General features: G+C 44.3%; 1 protein-coding gene across 1 annotated transcript; it reads right to left on the bottom strand.

Annotated features, from left to right (window-relative positions):
• Window positions 1-14,509: 14,509 nt before the first annotated feature.
• LOC121856067 (sodium/calcium exchanger 3-like) lies at window positions 14,510-16,430 on the bottom strand. The gene is given in 5 exon segments (XM_042351359.1): window positions 14,510-14,846; window positions 14,849-15,154; window positions 15,157-15,318; window positions 15,321-15,851; window positions 15,854-16,430. Coding segments are annotated over 5 exon segments (1,716 nt in total). The 5' UTR covers window positions 16,251-16,430; the 3' UTR covers window positions 14,510-14,526.
• Window positions 16,431-19,575: the final 3,145 nt, after the last annotated feature.

Here is a 19,575-nt window from a genome sequence, read left to right as displayed (position 1 = left end):
GTTGATCATATCCGTGTGGCTCCCTCCCCCTCCGCCTCCCTCTGACCTCAACGTCATCATAAACATCGATGAGTGAACCCGGTGCTATGATATAAGGGAATGACTCTTATAATGATGTTTCCTGTTAGGTTGACGTCCTCTTTAGAATACTCAACCGGGCACTAACGTCTCCTCCAGGGCTGCCACTGTCCCGTCACATGTTGGGGCAGTAGTGTTGGGGAGAGAAGGAGAAGAAAAGGAAGTAGTTAAAGAAAAGGAGGAAAATAAGAAGAATATGAGGAAGTCAAAAAGAAAGGAGGAAGTTAAGGAGAAAAGGAGGAAGTTAAGAAGAAATGCACGAAGTTAAGAAAAGGAAGAAGTCAACAAGAAAAGAAGAAGTTAAGAAGAAAATGACGACGTTGAGAAGAAAAAGAAATCAAGAAGAAAGGAGGAAGTCAAGAAGAAAAGGAGGAGGAAGTTAAGAAGAAAAGGAGGAGGAAGTTAAGAAGAAAAGGAGGAAGTTAAGAAGAAAAAGAGGAAGTTAAGAAGAAAAGGAAGCAGTGAGTAACTAACGACGTCTGTAAACGATTGAATTTCAGGTAAGTGTCCTGTATCACAGTGGGAAGTGTCTGATATTATAGTGGTAAGTGCCCGATATCATAATGGTAAGTATCCGATATCATGGGGGTAAATATCCGATATCATGGTGGTAAGTGCCCGATATCATAATGGTAAGTATCCGATATCATGGGGGTAAATATCCGATATCATGGTGGTAAGTATCCGATATCATGGTGGTAAATATCCGATATTATGGTGGTAAGAGTCTGATATTATGGTGGTAAGTATCCGATATCATGGTGGTAAGTGTCCGATATCATGGTGGTAAGTATCCGATATTATGGTGGTAAGAGTCTGATATTAAGGTGGAAAGTGTCCGACATCATAGTGGTAAGTATCCGATATCATGGTAGTAAACGGACTCGGGAATATATGAACTATTACTGACAGATTTCACATCCTACTAAGTCCCTCAGTACTAACGAAGTATATAACATTTACCTGAATCATCACCATACAAACAAGCGGAGTGTGTGATCTATTGACTGTTTCCACAACACAAATTAAAATGCTGTAATAATTTTGAGTCAACACCACAATATTGTTCTAAATTATAAAGTATTTGAAAATTATATACGCTGCTTGACACACATGTAGGTACACACTCCACGTACACACACACACACACACACACACACACACACACACACACACACACACACACACACCTAGGTGAAATATGAACCATATCCTTTAACCCAACAAAAGAAAAAAAACAATTAATTCCCTTCAGTAAGGCGGATGATATGAGCGCGGTAGAGTAATCACCTCGGTATAAACACGCGCCTCAGAGCCTGTGACCAATACACTCTTATTAGACCGAACACATCCACTGAGGTCTATAGTGAGTTTTAACCAGGCCAGGAGGGTGTAGTGAAGCAAGGATACTGTGATGCTCGCGGGGTGGAGGGGAGAGAAATGGGTGTAGTGACTTGAGGATGGGTGTAGTGACTTGAGGATGGGTGTAGTGACTTGAGGATGGGTGTCACGAATAGGCCATAGGAATGTAAGAGGAAAGAGGAAGTGATGGAGGAAAGAGGAAGTAATGGGGGGGAAAAAAGAGCAGTACAGGGTATTAAAAAGGGAAAAATTATAAAAAGAATAGTGGAAAAAAAAACGAAAAGGATGAAAGGATGAAGGAAGGGGAAAATGGCTACAACAATGTTTTAAAGGGAACACAATGAACAGAGTGAGAAAACCAACAGAACGAATATTATAGTAGAGAAAGAAAGAAAGAAAGAAAGAAAGAAAGAAAGAAAGAAAGAAAGAACTAACTGTGAATAAAGAAGAAACGAGAGAGAGAGAGTAGTTTTGAGTAACTGCTACATTTAACAGACGAGAGAAAGAGGCAGAATATCGTGTTCGGGACGTGGAGGAATGAGAAGCATTAAGGTTAAACGGAAAAGATAATAAGTTAGAAGGAGGTGTGATAGGCTGTAAATAAGGCCTAAGAATAATAAGGTACCAAGAGTGAATTACTGTGTTTATGGAAGGTGGGAAAGGTGGGAAGGTGGGAGGGTGGGTACAGCTTATGAATGGAACAGTAAACATTATGAGAATAATTATAGAAAACATATATCATGGTGGTGTCATATATCATGGTGGTGTCATATATCATGGTGGCGTCATATATCATGGTAGTGGTGAGATAAAAGTCGATAGAAAAGTTATAAACATATCTAGGATAAATGGGAAACTTGAAAACTTTCTAGAGTTTTATGTAATAACGTTTTGCCAAGAGGGAAACTGGCTCCTTGGGAAAGTAATATTAGGTCAAGAGGTGGAATAGTTTCATCAATACGGTAATAAATGAGGTCAAAGTAATCGTAATGGGGATGAGACCTTGGTGTTTGGTGAATAGTGTTATAGAATGCAAATACAAAGATGATCGGGTGTTGTTTACAGATGATTAATGAATAAATATGAATTAATTTGAAAAGTGTGCGAAATATGAGGAAGTTAATGTGAAAAAGTAATAAACTAAATATTGAAGAGAGATAAGGAGAAATGAAGGATAAGTCTAAATGGGGAGAAAATAAAAGTGGGGGAGATGTTTTTTACAGATAACTGACTACCAGTGGACACGCTAGCTAATGAACCAACGAGTGATGCAGTGAACCACGGAGTAGATGAGGAAAATGAAACATGCATAATGAGAAAATGTATGAAGAGAGGAAAAATATATGAAGAGAGGAAAAAATTTATGGAGAGGAAAAAATGTATGAAGATAGGAAAAAATGTATGAAGATAGGAAAAAATGTATGAAGAGAGGAAAAAATGTATGAAGAGAGGAAAAAATGTATGAAGAGAGGAAAAATTATCATACTGGGAAGGTCTTTGATTACCACAGGGAGCAGCACCTCTGCCTTACTACCGGAGTATTTAAGTCGGCATTACAGTTTTATAACGGAATGGAACAATGATTCTGGTTGTAAGAGAAAAACAAGGCAGACTAAAACCTTACATATATGACATGATTAGGTGGAATATGTGGGGATAGTCTATTAGTGGAGATAGTATATTAGTGGAGATAGCCTATTAGTGGAGATAGTATATTAGTGGAGATAGTCTATTAAAGGAGATAGTCTATTAGTGAAGATAGTCTAGAAGCATTGACAAGCAGTAGAGAAATATGAAAAGGAGTCAACGAAAACTAAGAGAACTGACCAGGGTGACAGACACATTAAGACGATTGGAAGTGAAAGATTGCAAGATACCTACCCCCAACCCCATTCTAGCGTTAGTATATTCAATCATCAATGTGAAATAGGACTTCGAATAATAACATTGGTATTTATTGATTCATATAATAAAAAAAATAAAAATATCAATAAAAAACAAGAAATCTACATTCTTGTACTCACACTGGATCACCCGGGGTAGTGGTGTGGGTCTCACTTGACATATTGTTACTCAGGATAGTGTGCGGTGTGTAGCTTCTGTGTTGATGGGTGTTAAATGACAGTGTTTGTTATATACTGTCTAGTACGCATTTAATTGTTGATATTCTGTGGTTGAGACGCGACATCGTGGAAATAACAGTTATTTACAGTGATGCTAAGTTATTCATATTAATTATCTCATTTCAGTATAGATTGTATGTGTAGTAATGTTGTTCGTATTTACATAAACAAAGATGGAGGCGAGAGAGAGACAGTCCCATGTGTTATAGGATTATGTAAGCAGCCAGAACCAGCCTCCCGCCATAGGTCTTCACAGCAACAGGGTAGAAAGGCCTGGCTTGTATCTCTGTCCTTGACTGACCTTTTCACTTCATAAGTAAAACAAAAGTTCTTCGTCAAACACAAGTTGATTTACACGCATAATGTTAATTTCTCACAAGCATGGTCATTATTCAACACATGTGAGCAATAATGTTACGATAAAAAATTATCAATCAATATATCTGAATTATACGAGTATAACAGAATACTCTGTAATATACCGTGCTGTAATATGGATGATCGTTCTCCAGCTGAACCCATTGGTGGTAAAGGCGACGTGCTCGGCTTGCACCGTCTAGATCTTATCCTTGAGGAACATAGGTTTACTGCCCCTGCTGCTTGGGACTCACTCCAGATTGGAAGAAGGAGGGCTGACCTCGCAGGGAACCAGATAATAACCAAAGTTTATACCCTCCGTTTCCGCTGATCAAAGCTGCTGTCTAGACAAGTTGGGGTCATTCAGCTGAAGTTAGGTAGTTTGATAGTGGCCCCTGGGGTAGAGGGCAGGGTGTGAAAAAGTAGCAGACACATGGCGAACATGGCCTCACACATTGTACTCAAGAGTTGTGTTGGCCACCAGGCAGTTCATGGACCTATACGATGTGCTGTGCTGACATCTTGTGCCGCAGTGGTAGCCGAGGAAGAACAACACGTGTCCCACAGTTCCTTACGCTCAAACTTTCCTGTCGCCATTTTAATGACCGCACAACATGACCTACAAGTACTGAACATATCTGGTGAAGTAATAAAAGTGTTGTGTGTACCTGATAACACCTGACTTAACACCGTCATGAGACCCTGACCAGTGTTTATTTATTTGTTACTGTTCCTTAACTAGGTACTTCAACAGCATGGGTTAATAATAAACTATCTACACTGAGCAACATTCCCTAGGTCCCACATCCTAGGACAGACTTTTTTTTATTTAATTACCCCATAAATAACAGCAGCTGAGGACAGAAGACCAAGCACCACCCTGACACTCCGGCTCTGGTTCCCTCAATTCTACATCTCAAAATAAAAACAATCTTAGTGAACAGTTTTAACCACATCCAAGTCCTGAGTCGTCTAAGCACACGTAGTCATGAAATGAATATGAGGTAAGGGCGAGAGAGGGAAGAAAATGTCCCCTTACACTGGATGATGCCGCTCAGAGACGAGGATGGACCCACTCTTTTCTCTTCGCTATAGAAATATTGGTGGAGTGGCGAGTCTCTATACAATACCGATTACAAGCACAAAGAACCCTCGCTTGGGGATGTTGTGGGAGCTTACAGTCTTCTACGCTATCGAGGGATTTACAATGAGATTTTAAAACTTGAGGAAATATACTGTATATAATGGTAACTTTAATCTCTCGACCTCAGCCCACACACTCGTCCATATGCACAACACAACACAAATCCTGGTGACTTCAACTTTGTCATTATCTGGTGAAAGGAAACCTACTGGAGGTATATGGTGACTTTGTTGACTATCCTTGGTCAAATTACTTTCCTGTCGCCTTAATGTATGTTTGGGAACTGAGATGACAAGTGCATAATATAAAAGAAGATACACGTTAACTTGAAGCAATAATACGATGATCGACGCAGCAGAAATGTAAAGGTGCTGGGGGAGATATTAGCATCGTCTCTTTAGGGAAGGGGAGGGAAGGGAAGGGTGGCTGTGTACAAAGGTGATCTTCGAGAGTGTAGGGCTGTAGATTAACCCCACACACAGGCTGTATTAATCTTCTGAATTCTGAAGGAACTTGAGGCCCAGTGAGGTGGTTGAGGGCGTCCACCAGTGAGAAAACAGGTTAAGTAAACTAGCCGTTGAGTTAGAAAACAACACACTCTTTGATGATAACAATACGAGATTATCAACATGCAAATGAGACTGAAGTAATAAGAAGATTAATTCATGCATCTGTGACACAAAGGACACTTACTGGACTAAAGAACAGAATTACGACTTTAAAGAATAAGTTCATAAGGAAATGATATTGATAAGGGTTACAAATGTATAATTGGAGCATTTAGCGTATGACCACACACACACACACACACACACACACACACACACACATTTCATTATAACCTAAGAATACACTCATTCCGTATATAATCTATGTAATGTATTGGACTCAATAACAAACAGAAGAAAACTATAACTTTTTTCATACCAAATTTCCTATTATGATTGTAGTCTCACTCACATAAACGTATAACATTAACAAGAATTATAGCCCTATGGAAGCTGATTTACCTACGCAGTTAAGATGACCAGTTCCCAGAGAGAGAAATTTATTACACTAGAATAAATCAGAATGGTGTGTGTGTGTGTCCAGATTTATATTCATATATCCTCAAAAGGGAAGAAATTCATTGGTAGAGGTTAATAATGTAATCGAAGTCTTTCTCGTTATATTCCACCCGATGTTAATGTCGTTTATATTTAACTCACTATGTTAAAACAGGCCCTTAACACAGATCCCGATACGATACGTTAAAATTGATTACAGTCAGACCTTCTTCAGTGACAGTCTTAAGTTCAGTAGTAAGATCTGTTTTGGTCTAGAATTTATCATTGTCTCCTAATGTCACGCTCTTCCCCGAGACCCTCACCTAGACAATTCATGAAAGGTTGTTTCTGCGTCGATAACCCACAAAGCTTCTCTCATCTTGCTCTTCAATTCTTGACCACAAAGGAGGACCTCAAAGAACCATCCACCCAGTTCCCTCTCGTAGTCTGCCAGGAACATACATTCAGTCTTCCACTAACCTTGAAACAACCTTCAGTCAATCTCTTTGTCAACCTGTTTTCTTTACTCAAAATCATCATATCACTTCTTCCTACCCTTTCCATCCGTTCTGTCAGTTGCCTTCCCTCCTATCTCTCTTTCCTTTATCTTATTTATCTTTCACCTCATTAACCTGTGTTTTGTAATACAAGTTTTATTTCAAGACTGTTTCCGCTGTACGGTAAGCCTATCCTACAGGTGTCACTTCCCTTCATAACTTAACAAATTTCTCCATTATTATTTTAAACTCCGACTTCCAGCTCACCATTGTTCACCTCTCTGACCAGTGCTTAATGTTCACTTTCCATCTCTCTATTCTGGTTTTCATCTAATTTCTGTTTACTGTACTGAGTCGCCATCTAGGATCCCCGTCTAGCATTCTTTCATTGAACTACTGTCCACTTTCCCGTCTCTGTCTTCACTTAAGTCCACTTCCCCGTCCAACCTCTGCGCACTGACCACACAAGTGTCACCCCTGAGTAAACACAACCTGTTTACATTACTTAATATAATCAACGCTAACCAGGGGGTCCTTCATAACTCCTTAAGATAACTACTGTGTAGTCTACGCTTGCAAGGAGAGGGTCCTATAATCTACACCTGTTATTTTTCCATCCTATTATAATGGTTGCACCTCGTGTAACGAGGATGGCCGGCCTAAGGGCCACCTAGGCGTGTTTAAGGTGTAGATGCTGTCGCCAACACAACAACCACACCCTAAGTTAACAAGTTGCATGACCCAGTGTCAAGGAAGAGTCCGACAAGAACGGACAACTCGCCAACTGCACTGGCTAACCATTACGCCGGAATACGATACGCAAATCGATCAACATCCAGGTCCCCAATTACTGCTGGGTAGACAGAGGCAAATGGCGTGAAGAAACTTTGCCCATAGTTTCATCGTGCCCGGGATCGAACTCGGGTCCGCTCGCTTGCGAGGCGAGAATGCTGACCATTACACCACAGGCTGCCCTTCCATCCTATTACGCGCACACACACACACACACACACACACGCGCACGCACACACACACACACACACTGCATCCTGTTCTCCTAGCCCGCCCCCACACACAACCTCTCCGTGTACCAGCATTATCCTCCTCCTCTTCTTCTCTACATGTCACTCTCAGCCACCCTCCCCCTCTTCCCTTTCCCCTTCACTTGTCACCCTCTCTCTCCCCCATACAACACTGGCTACCCTTCATCGCCCCACAGTAATAAAGTGCTGCGGTAAGCCCTTGCCTTTCCCCAGGGGATAAGCTTGGGTCGTAAACATGCAAAATCAATGAAGTGCATTAGTGGATTGGCATCAGAGGTATACAACGATGACTGGGATGAGGTAGACTCTACGGAACGGCCTATTGGACGGGTCTTTACCAAGGTCTTGTGCTAACATTATTGAGAGACAGTCAAAAGTTAAGAAAGATTAATGTTCTTCCTTGTAAACTTTAGCGTATTCTCTCGGACACTCGTTATATTGATCTAGTTTTCTTACACGGGTATAGATCTATTTCGTAACTTGTAAATTCGATAAAGATGTTTCATAAGGTAGAAACTACAACAGGTATTTAGTATGTGCTTGTTGTGTTGTGATGTTTCAGAATGTAAGTAGTAGAACGTTTTCCATTTCAAGGCACCAGAAGATAAACCACAATTCCACGACAATACTGTAGCCACAACATAATCCAGGTAACGTGAATCATTAGTGGCCACAACATACTCCAGGTCACGTGAATCATTAGTGGCCACAACATACCCTAAGTAACGTGAATCATTAGTGGCCACAACATACTCCAGGTCACGTGAATCATTAGTGGCCACAACATAATCCAGGTAACGTGAATCATTAGTGGCCACAACATACTCCAGGTCACGTGAATCATTAGTGGCCACAACATAATCCAGGTAACGTGAATCATTAGTGGCCACAACATACCCTAAGTAACGTGAATCATTAGTGACCACAACATACTCCAGGTCACGTGAATCATTAGTGGCCACAACATACTCTAGGTCACGTGAATCATTAGTGGCCACAATATCTCTTAAAACGTGAATAGTCAGGTGTTTTATGCACATCACCGCCACGTTTGGACAATAGCGAGGAGAACAGTGTGAGGGAAAGGGTCCACTGGTTGATAAGATGCTCAACACTTTATACCGATTTTCCGTCAAAGTGATAAGTGCCGAGGCTAATCTATAGTGGGGAGAGTTATACTATGGTGCACCTAACCAACACTTTCTCTATCAAGTGAAGATTCAGAACCGCTTTTTTTTTATCCTTCTTAAAGCTGATGATAAATTTCAACACTTTTACTGATCTTCTTTCGTAATGTATTTGTCGATAACGTAAGTCAGCAAAGATTTATTCTAATGACCTTCAGTGCTTATCATAACTGGGGATAGTATCTGCCCTTCAGTATATAGTGTAGCAGCAAGTTCATGTATCTGAATTTCATCAGTTCCTCTGTATTAAATTCTTGGAGGAATATCGTCAGTGTTGCCAGATATAGCCCCTACACCTTGCCTGGACCAGTCTGCCTCTGGTAAGAAGTACACACACTCCTGAGATTAAAACTATCTGGTAAACACACATATGTACACACCATAAACGACTTCAGACAAGAGCTAAGGAGACAGATAGGTACAGTAGGTGTGTACACAGGTGGTGGTCTGGGGTGGTAGGCTGTGTCCACTGGTTACATGCATTGATCAAGGGACCATTAATTGTGAGGAGTTGCTGAGGCCAGGGAGACCTCTAATTAATACAATAGCAATTAATAGCATGTATACTATAAACTGTGTGTGTGTGTGTGTGTGTGTGTGTGTGTGTGTGTGTATATCCCTCGGACACTCATGAATAGTCATACAAAAGGAAGAAAACTTAAGGTTTTGTTATAGAAAACAGGATTATAGAATGAAGAGACAAAATGCAACCAGGCATCGTTAATTCAAGAAGGGAGGGGGAGAGCGGATGTCATCGGGAAACTATTATTCGTGAAGAGGTGAGAGAGAGGGTGACGGCCAGCACCCGGGAGAGAGAGGGTGGTACCCGGGAGAGAGATGGTGGCACCCAGCACCCAGGAGAGAGAGGGTGGCACCCGGGAGAGAGATGGTGGCACCCAGAGATGGTGGCACCCAGCACCCGAGAGAGGGTGGTACCCGGGAGAGAGGGTGGCACCCGGGAGAGAGATGGTGGCACCCAGCACCTGGGAGAGAGAGGGTGGTACCAGGGAGAGAGATGGTGGCACCCAGCACCCGGGAGAGAGAGGGTGGCACCCAGGAGAGAGATGGTGGCACCCAGCACCCGGGGAGAGAGGGTGGCACCTGGGAGAGATGGTGGCACCCAGCACCAGAGAGAGAGGGTGGCACCAGGAGAGATGGTGGCACCCAGCACCCGAGAGAGAGGTGGCACCCTGCACCCAGGAGAAAGAAGGTGGCACCCAGTACCTGGAGAGAGAGGGTTGGCACCAGCACCCGAGAGAGAGGGTGGCACCCTGCACCCAGGAGAAAGAAGGTGGCACCCAGCACCCGGAGAGAAAAGGGTGGTACCAGGAGAGAGATGGTGGCACCCAGCACCCGGGAGAGAGAGGGTGGCACCCAGCACCAGGAGAGAGGGTGGCACCCAGCACCAGAGAGAGAGGGTGGCACCCAGGAGAGAGAGGCACAGCACCCGAGAGAGAGAGGGTGGCACCCTGCACCAGGAGAAAGAAGGTGGCACCCAGCACCCGGGAGAGAAAGGGTGGTACCTGGGAGAGAGATGGTGGCACCCAGCACCCGGGAGAGAGAGGTGGCACCCAGCACCCGGGAGAGGGTGGCACCTGGAGAGAGATGGTGGCACCCAGCACCGAGAGAGAGAGGGTGGCACCTGCACCCAGGAGGGAAGGTGGGTAGAGAGGTGGCACCCAGTACCCGGGAGAGAGGGTGGCACCCACCCGGAAGAGAGAGAGGGTGGCACCCAGCACCCGAGAGAGGAGAGAGAGGTGGCACCCAGCACCCTGGAGAGAGAGAGGGTGGCACCCAGCACCCGGGAGAGAGAGAGGGTGGCACCCAGCACCTGGAGAGAGAGAGGTGACACCCAGCACCCGGGAGAGAGGGGGTGGCACCCAGCACCCTGAGAGAGAGAGGGTGGCACCCAGCACCCAGAGAGAGAGGGTGGGCCCAACACCTGGAGAGAGAGATAGGGTGGCACCCAGCACCCGGAGAGAGAGGGGGCACCCAGCAGAGAGAGAGGTGGCACCCTGGAGAGAGAGAGGGTGGCACCCAGCACCAGAGAGGGCACCCAACAGAGAGAACACCAGCACCCGGAGAGAGAGCACCCAGCACCCTGGAGAGAGAGGGTGGCACCCAGCACCCAGAGAGGAGAGAGGGTGGCACCCAGCACCTGGAGAGAGAGGTCAGGGTGGCACCCAGCACCCTGGAGAGAGAGAGGTGGCACCCAGCACCTGGAGAGAGAGAGGGTGGCACCCAACACCTGGGAGAGAGATAGGGTGGCACCCAGCACCCGGGAGAGAGAGGGTGGCACCCAGCACCCTGGAGAGAGAGGGTGGCACCTAGCACCCTGGAGAGAGAGGGTGGCACCCAGCACCCGGGGGAGAGAGATAGGTGGCACCCAGCACCGGGGAGAGAGGTGGCACCTAGCACCCTGGAGAGAGAGGGGTGGCACCCAGCACCCGGGAGAGAGAGAGGGTGGCACCCAGCCCTGGAGAGAGAGAGGGTGGCACCCAGCACCAGAGAGAGCACCCACAGAGAGAGGGGTGGCACCCAGCACCCTGAGAGAGAGAGGGTGGCACCCAGCACCCGGGAGAGAGAGAGGGTGGCACCCAACAGGAGAGAGATAGGGTGGCACCCACCCTGGAGAGAGAGAGGGTGGCACCCAGCACCCGGGAGAGAGAGAGGGTGGCACCCAGCACCCGGGAGAGAGAGAGGGTGGCACCCAGCACCCGTAAGAGCACAGTACCACACAGACAAATACTATCTCTGCACCACACAAGACACTCTGTACCTTTTAGACAAACAATGTGCCACGCAGACAATCCCAGTACCAGTTAGCCAGAGAGAGAGAAATAGAGAGAGAGAGAGAGAGAGAGGGGGGGGGGCGTACCCTATTATAGGTTAGGTGGAGAAGAATAAGTTTTGATGAGTCTCACTTTCTGCAGGTCAAGAAGGCCACTGAGAGGGTAAAGTGGCTGCCATCGGTCCCTTATAGACAACAAAATAATAATGGCTCTCTCTTATATCCTCGTCCTTTAATATTTTGTTTCCCTTTTTCCCCACCGTCCTGCTTTTTATTCATCCTTATTCATTTTATTCCCCACTTGTATCTTTCTTATCTCTCTCTCAACCTATCTTCATCATTTTCAATTATACGAGAATCAACCAATTTCAACACCTTTTATAAGATTCTATTCCACTGTTCCTGCTCTCACTAAGATAGCTCAGTTCCCTCTTCTTCCCCTTAACGGTGTGTGTGTTAGGGTCATGTTACCCCTCCCTTCCCTAGCCTCTTCACAAATAATAGCTTGTCAATGGTGTCTGGGGCTTCCTCCTGATACTCTCTCTCTCTCTCTCTCTCTCTCTCTCTCTCTCTCTCTCTCTCTCTCTCTCATTTACCTCATTTTTTTCATATTTCAAGAAAATTATTCCACGTGTAAGATTGTGATGATGCTAAACCAATAAACATTAACTGGTAACCTTAACTACTAACGCAGATTACTGTTATTTTGTTCCCTAAGTGTACCAACTATCCCTGACTCCTGAGGCTTAGTATCGACCACACCACACTACTAACCCGCCACGCTGTCTCTCACGTGTTCCGTCTGAGACTCTCTCTCTCTGCTAGCCCGGGGGGGGGGGAAGGTCACCATCACTGGGGGGTGTTAGGATCCCATTAGCCTAGGGAGCGAAAAACACCATTTATCCCAGGAAGTGTGAAGCTCAAGAGCATCTGGGTCAAGGTGAGTCTCCGCAGAGAGCCGCCAGCATGCCAGCTACTACCCAGAGAGGAACTATAGAACACAACCCCCAGGCGCGTCACTCTTTCACTCAAGAGTTTAGTTTTTGCGTGCATGATAAATTACGGCCACTCAAAGTATTGTTTACTACGGACAGACTTTCAGCAGCCATAGTAGTAGTAGCGTTTGATACTGAGCTCAAATATATGAGAGTTTATGAGACAGATATGAGAAGTGATGAAACAAAGCAGAAGTCGAGGTGATGAACATGGAAGAGGTGCTAGTGATGAGGGAGAGAGTGTAAAGGATAATGATGGGGAGAACACGTGATGAGTGAAGGCAATAAGTGCGACCTGTGTTAGTGGTGGAGAGAGTGACGGGAAGTAGAGTAACATTGGCTAGTAATGTACATGATAAGTGGGAGAATAATATAGCCATAATCTGAAAGCTATATACCAATACTGACTCGTAATATAGAGAAATAACAGAGAAGTATAGAGTCAAATCTTCCTTATCAAGTGTACTTCTGCTATAACTAACCTTCAGATGTCCAACAAGTTCTCAAAAAAAAAAAAAACTCGTTAAGTAATCATCATAATCATTACACCGTTTCTTAATATTATTAGTAATATCTGTAAGTAATCCTGTGTTACGTCTACCTCCAATACTGAACTAATGATGCAGGTAAAAATTCCTATATTGTACAGTAATATAAAATTCTAGTTGAACTTTGTGTCATGTGAGAGTGTTCAACCTGTTATGATTTTTGTTAATTCTAATAAAAAAAAATGATTGGGAGGAGGTACAAGAATTCTACCTGGGGGACACACTACAGTTTGAGTCTCGACTTCTGGACACCTGGCCTTAATCATCTTTTTCAGGGACAAGAACTTGGAGATATACTAAAATAAATAAATAAATAAAAACATTATCTCGATCCAAAACGATGAAGGTTTCTTTTTAGTATTAGGAATCGAAACAAAACCAACTTTCTATTAACCAAACACAACACCTGACTTACTGCTCAGTACACAACACCACCTGAGTTATTAATTGGAATTATCTTATCTTCAACTCTCGCCTAAAGACTAAAAAAATAAGCAAACTTAAGTCCAGTGGAAAGAAAACCTGTTATATTTTCTTTCCACTGTACTTTAGGCTCAGCGCTGGAATGTGTACAAATAATAAGCGAACTTAAGTCCAGTGGAAAGAAAACCTGTTATATTTTCTTTCCACTGTACTTTAGGCTCAGCGCTGGAATGTTTACATAACTGTCTCGCTACTTCCTCATCTCCTCGGCCCGGCGCTCTTTCTGGTGATAACTTTTTTAACCATCAGATTTGTTCCCTCAATTTGTTATTCTCGAGTCAGTTATCATCAATACAATAGATCGCTTTTTACAGCGCTCATCAGATGTATGAACCTTTTATATGGGATATTAATTTATCTGAATATTTAAACAAATGGTTATAATATCAAGAGTACTGCAAGGATGAGGGAGAAGGGCTCTGAGAATGCATCTGGCTGCCTCTGTTGCATCACAATTTATCTCGTAGAAACAATGACTACAGCTCTACCAGTATCTCACCTGTTTAAAAAAATTACATGGTGTGATATGACAGTTGTTTTGAAAGTGAACTTATGGTCAGTAATGCGATAATAAGTCCCAATGTTAACACAGGTCATCAATATAACAAAATGCAAAAGGACAATTCATATCTTGCTCACAATATAAAACTTTTCAATAAATTCTGTCAAGTTTGTCGTGTGTCTTGTTTTCGTTCACGTTACTAACAATATTTAGGGAAACAGGTAAAGCTTATCGTTGATTAGCTGGTTTACCTGTGTATTCACTAGCTCACCTGATACTAGAAATAATGTCATTTGCTACCAGAAACGTCTTGGAGGAAGGACTATTACAGAATGAGAGGTGGAAGGATAAAAGGGATGGACTCTACTACTTACTCAGTCTCGTTGTTCTCGAAGACAAGTTCGCCTTCAGCTGCTTCGTAGTCCTTGCCGGCCTTGGCTGTACCGTCTTCCGTCTTGTAAGGCACAGTGACGCGGCCACGTGCACCAGACCAACGCACAACCTTCAGTTCGTATGTTCCAATAGACTCCACGATTTCTATGTCCTTTTCGCTGACGTTGAAGATACCACCGTGATCATCGTCGAGAATCATAATAGTGGCGACGTATGGAGCAGCCAGTTCCATCTTGACAGGCTTGTTGGGTTGACCAGCAGCACCGTTGACAGCATGGGTCACGGCTGTACCATCAGAGAGCCCAGGCGCATGTTGGAGAGACGGACGTAGAAATGTTCATCTTCCTCGAAAACTTCGTCGTCGATGACTTCCAGGTTGAAGGTTTTCTGTGTTTCACCTGGCAGGAAGACCAGAGTACCTTCCGCACCTATGTAATCGCCGCCAGCATTTGCTGTGCCGTCTTCAGTCTTGTAGTCAACAAGAACAGTGGTGTTGAGATCCCCTCCTTCACGGACTACAGTCACTTCAAAAGTACCCACGTTCTCCATCACGGTGTAGTGTCCAGGGTCGAAGAAAATACGGATGGTGTCCTCTGTCTTTTTTCAGTGTCGTCTTCCTTTTCTACCTTAACCTCCTCTCTCGCTTTCTTCATGATGTTACCACCACCAGTCAGCTTCCTGGTGGCCTGGATACGGTAGAAGGCACGAGACTTGGGGCCACGGTTAATAATTTCCTCGCGGGCCATAGATTCTAGGTTTTCCATGGCATAGGTGCTTTGGGCAGCTCACGAATAACAGCCATGTACTCCTTGCGATGTTCCTCAAACTCCTTGACAGATTCGTCTACATTTTCTTCAAACAGGGGTCCTCCTTCTTCCTTCTTTCCCAACTCGACATCGGTGCCTTCAGTTTCAATGATAACACCGCGCTTGCCCATACGATATTCCTTTGTCAAGTACTTGTAGAAGAGAAGACGACGATCAGCGATGTAGGCAAGAACAACAGTAATGGGGAAGAAGAGGAAGGTCAGGAAGGCTTCCCAGAACTCCACGATACCGTAGGAAATTTCAGCCAGGATAAGATACAGCCAAATATAAGCGAACACGGAGAAGAAAGCAGTGATAAAGAATACGCGGAGATGCTTAATGTATCTCACCTCACCATCAGGGATAACATATACGCAGATACCAATGATGACAAACAAGTTGAAGGCTGCGGAACCGACGATGGTTCCAGGACCGAGATCTCCGGCTTCGAAGTTTGTGGCGAACATTTCAACAACGGACAACAGGATCTCAGGACAGAGGGCCGGGCCATGAGCGTGAGGTTGGCCACAGTTTCATTCCACACTTGGACTACAATGATCTGCGTCTCGCCGTTTGCCTTTTTCACTGTCACTTCCTTCTCTTGCGAAGTAATCATTTCAATGGAACCCATGAAACGATCAGCGATGATGGACACACCGATGAAGAGCCACACCATCGCCACGAAGTAGACAATGGCTCGGGCCACTCGGTCGCCAGTAGTTAGGTTTTCCTGGGGTGACCATAGTGGAATAATGAGACCGTCGAGACATTTTCCAAACGCGTCAGTATCGTTTCCTTCAGCAGAGACTGGACTGCAAAGAGTAAGCACTAATACACTCAGACCTAACAAACGCATTCCCCAGTGGGGAGAGCAGCTAGCTCTGTGTTCAACCATGGTGCCGGTTGTACTGGCTATCACCACACCACACAGACACTGGGCACAGAAGAGGAGGAAAAGAAACTGTTTTGGGATCAGAGGTTGGCTCTCGTCATGACGTCTGCCACTGTCACACTCAGTCACGGGCCGGGAGCTACACGTCTCCACACACAGCGCGCCACCAAATGGTTCAGGGGGCGCGCCGCCCAGCCAGAACAGACCAGCGCAGGCGCACCAGACCGGGCTGCCACTACTCACCAGGCGACCACACCAGAGTTTGAATTACTATACGCCACTACATCTAATTTCATCTCAACACCTAAATCACGATCTCTTGCCTATATTTTAGTGCTGGACGTTAACGGGTAACTACGAGAGAGCGGTTAATCAGGTTAAGTTAATGTAACGTGAGCGCTGGAGTTGGCTACGATGACCCATGCATGGGTAGGTGGGGAGCACAGTGGCACCAATACCCAGGGTATTTTTGGGCACCAGGGAGTTCACACTGGTGGGGGCCAACACTCAATACGCCAGTTCTTTTACACTCCTGCCCAACACTCTCTACACCAGCTCGATTACACCCATCACGACAACATTTACACAGTTGATATACCCTGTACGTGAATTACCAGTCGTCTCCATAATTATTTCAGCATCTTGTAACCGCGATACATAACCTCTGTAGCAACGCTCTCTAACACTACATAACCACTGTAACAACACTCCAACACTAATACATGTAACAATACACCTTTCACCGTTACAGCTCAACCTCAGTACTCTGTAACCCACCCGACCCTTACTACACCCCCCCTCCTCATTTCTATACGTCACAACCCTGCCCTAACCCATATACAGACTCTATACCGACTAAGTTACAACCTTATACCATACCTACATTAGAGTCATTATCACAAGAAAGTCTCCTTCCCTACACACTTCTACAAAACACAAATTCCTTTCTTGATATCTTACAGCTGAATCACACGGGCCAAATACTGTATCTGAATCATTACTGCTCACTGACCTATACTGTCAACCTCATTCACGGCGGAGATTCACATATACCAGAATTAAATGTTTTCGTCTAAGGAATATACAGTAAACACTGTCATCTCTACAGCCACGTCCTGATGCTATTTCTTCAACATTTCTCTTTCTACGTTTGTGGATAAGACGCTATTTTATTTTTACATTAAGAGGCTAAAGAATCTTAAGTCCTTCCTCTAACAGTTAAATTATAATGACATATATGCTTACTCTAACAGCCAGCCCAATGCTCCACACCCGCTATAACAGCCAGATCAATGCTCCACACCTGCTACTCCAACAACCAAACCAAAGCTCCACACCTGCTACTCTAACAGCCAGCTCAATGCTCCACACCCGCTATAACAGCCAGATCAATGCTCCACACCTGCTACAATAGCCATACTAATGCTTCTGCTACTCCAACAACCAAACCAATGCTCCACACCTGCTACTCCAACAACCAAACCAATGCTCCACACCTACTACAACAGCCATACTAATGCTCCACACCTGCTACTCCAACAACCAAACCAATGCTCCACACCTGCTACAACAGCCATACCAAAGCTCCACACCTGCTATAACAGCGGCTCAGCCTTAGAAGCAACTGATACTTTGCCAAATAGATTCGACTTATTCTATATCTGTAACTTCATGATAATTAGTTAACTTAAGGTAAAATATTGTTAGGTTAGGTTAGGTAAGGTAAGGTTAGGTTAGGTTAGGTTAGGTTAGGTTAGGTTAGGTTAGGTTAGGTAAGGTTAGGTTAGGTTAGGTTAGGCTGGTGATGAGTCTTTTCATTTATAGTTTGTTTTATGGTTGTCTATATAATCCTCTATATACAGGTCAAAAATATTCGGAAAAATATAGAAAGTGTCCCTGTAAGTCTATCACCCCACAGACGCGTGATGTATTGACAGTAATCAGCATATAATGAGTGTACTGTAGAGGTAATCAGACACCGTTACTTTGGTTGGCTACACTTGACCTTAAGTGTTAAAACCCTTTGTAACTAAACAATAACTATTCCGTAACGTCACTGGTAAAGGAACTTTTTCCGAACGTACTGTACTATTAATTGTAAGGTGTGCGAGGATGGGAAGGTTCCTTCCTCTTCAAGCTGCATTCTGTTCTGTATGACTTGGCAAGGTCACAGGAACGTGTCATCCTCTTTATTACTTCTATATTGAGACAAGTTTTGTTTATCAACAATGATCGTATACTTTAACATGTACCAGCCACCGATGACTACCATCTCCATGTTCGTAGTAGTGAAGAGTGTGTGTGTGTGTGTGCAGTTCCTCGAATATCCACACACTATTGTTAACGACTTGGAAACATTATTGGCAGAGACGGGCACAAGGACGGTGCCTGTTACAGAGGTCCTCATGCTTGTCTCGGGAGGCTCGTCTATTTGAAACTAGGCTGAGTGCTGTTCCATGTTCGCAGTCAACAATAGTACAGTAGGAGTACCTCCCGGGGAGCTCAGTGTGTCTGTCGTCGTCATTCTGTCGAAAATTTGAACACTGGTGAGAACCATCACCCTAGTTCATATTATGGCCACTGCAGTATTTAGTCACTAATATTGTATAACAAATAGATCTAACTGCATAGCAACGGTTAGAACTATGGCTGAGTTTTGAACTTGTTATAAACTTATCAGCAGTTACTCCGTCAAAAGTGTGGTGTGGCGGCCGAGTTCATTGTCGACGACGCCTCATCCTTTCGTACAGTACCTCAGGACTTAGACTATATTGTGTTCTGTATCTACACTTGGGTCATCATGACTATGGGACCACTTTGACTTTCCACTCTGACAACGAAGATAACAATGTCATATGTTAATGATTGACGACCCATTTGTGCTTTTACATAGGGCGTGAAAATAGGTTCCATAGACCTGACTCGTCACCAGGAGAAGTTAGGATAAAGCAAACTGTATAGTGAGCCTTCGATACACAAGGAGGCAGTGTGGCCAGTACTACACTCGACCTCCTTCTCATCCCCGACTGTAAAGTTAGGCACCCAAGTACAGCTGAGTGAACTCGAAGTGCCTTGGATGAGACCTAGGACAGGAAGTGAACACTATCCACTCGACCGCAGCACCTGAGGGGAATTATTGGACCACTGATTCGGTTTATTTTGTAGTTCATCAAAATGTAGAAATCAACACTTATAATTCTCGTTACCAAAGCTTCAATAAACCATTAAAAAACCCGTAATACCGCGTAGTTCAACAGACTGAACAGCTCGTGAATTAGTTATAAATCTAACAGGCTGTAAAACCAAAACAGGTGATATAAAACTTAAA

The sequence above is a fragment of the Homarus americanus genome, unplaced genomic scaffold (genome assembly GCF_018991925.1).
Source record: "Homarus americanus isolate GMGI-L3 unplaced genomic scaffold, GMGI_Hamer_2.0 scaffold11628, whole genome shotgun sequence".
Lineage (NCBI taxonomy): Eukaryota > Metazoa > Arthropoda > Malacostraca > Decapoda > Nephropidae > Homarus > Homarus americanus.
Note: the sequence above shows the minus strand (reverse complement) of the source record. Positions and strands in the feature narration are given on the sequence as shown.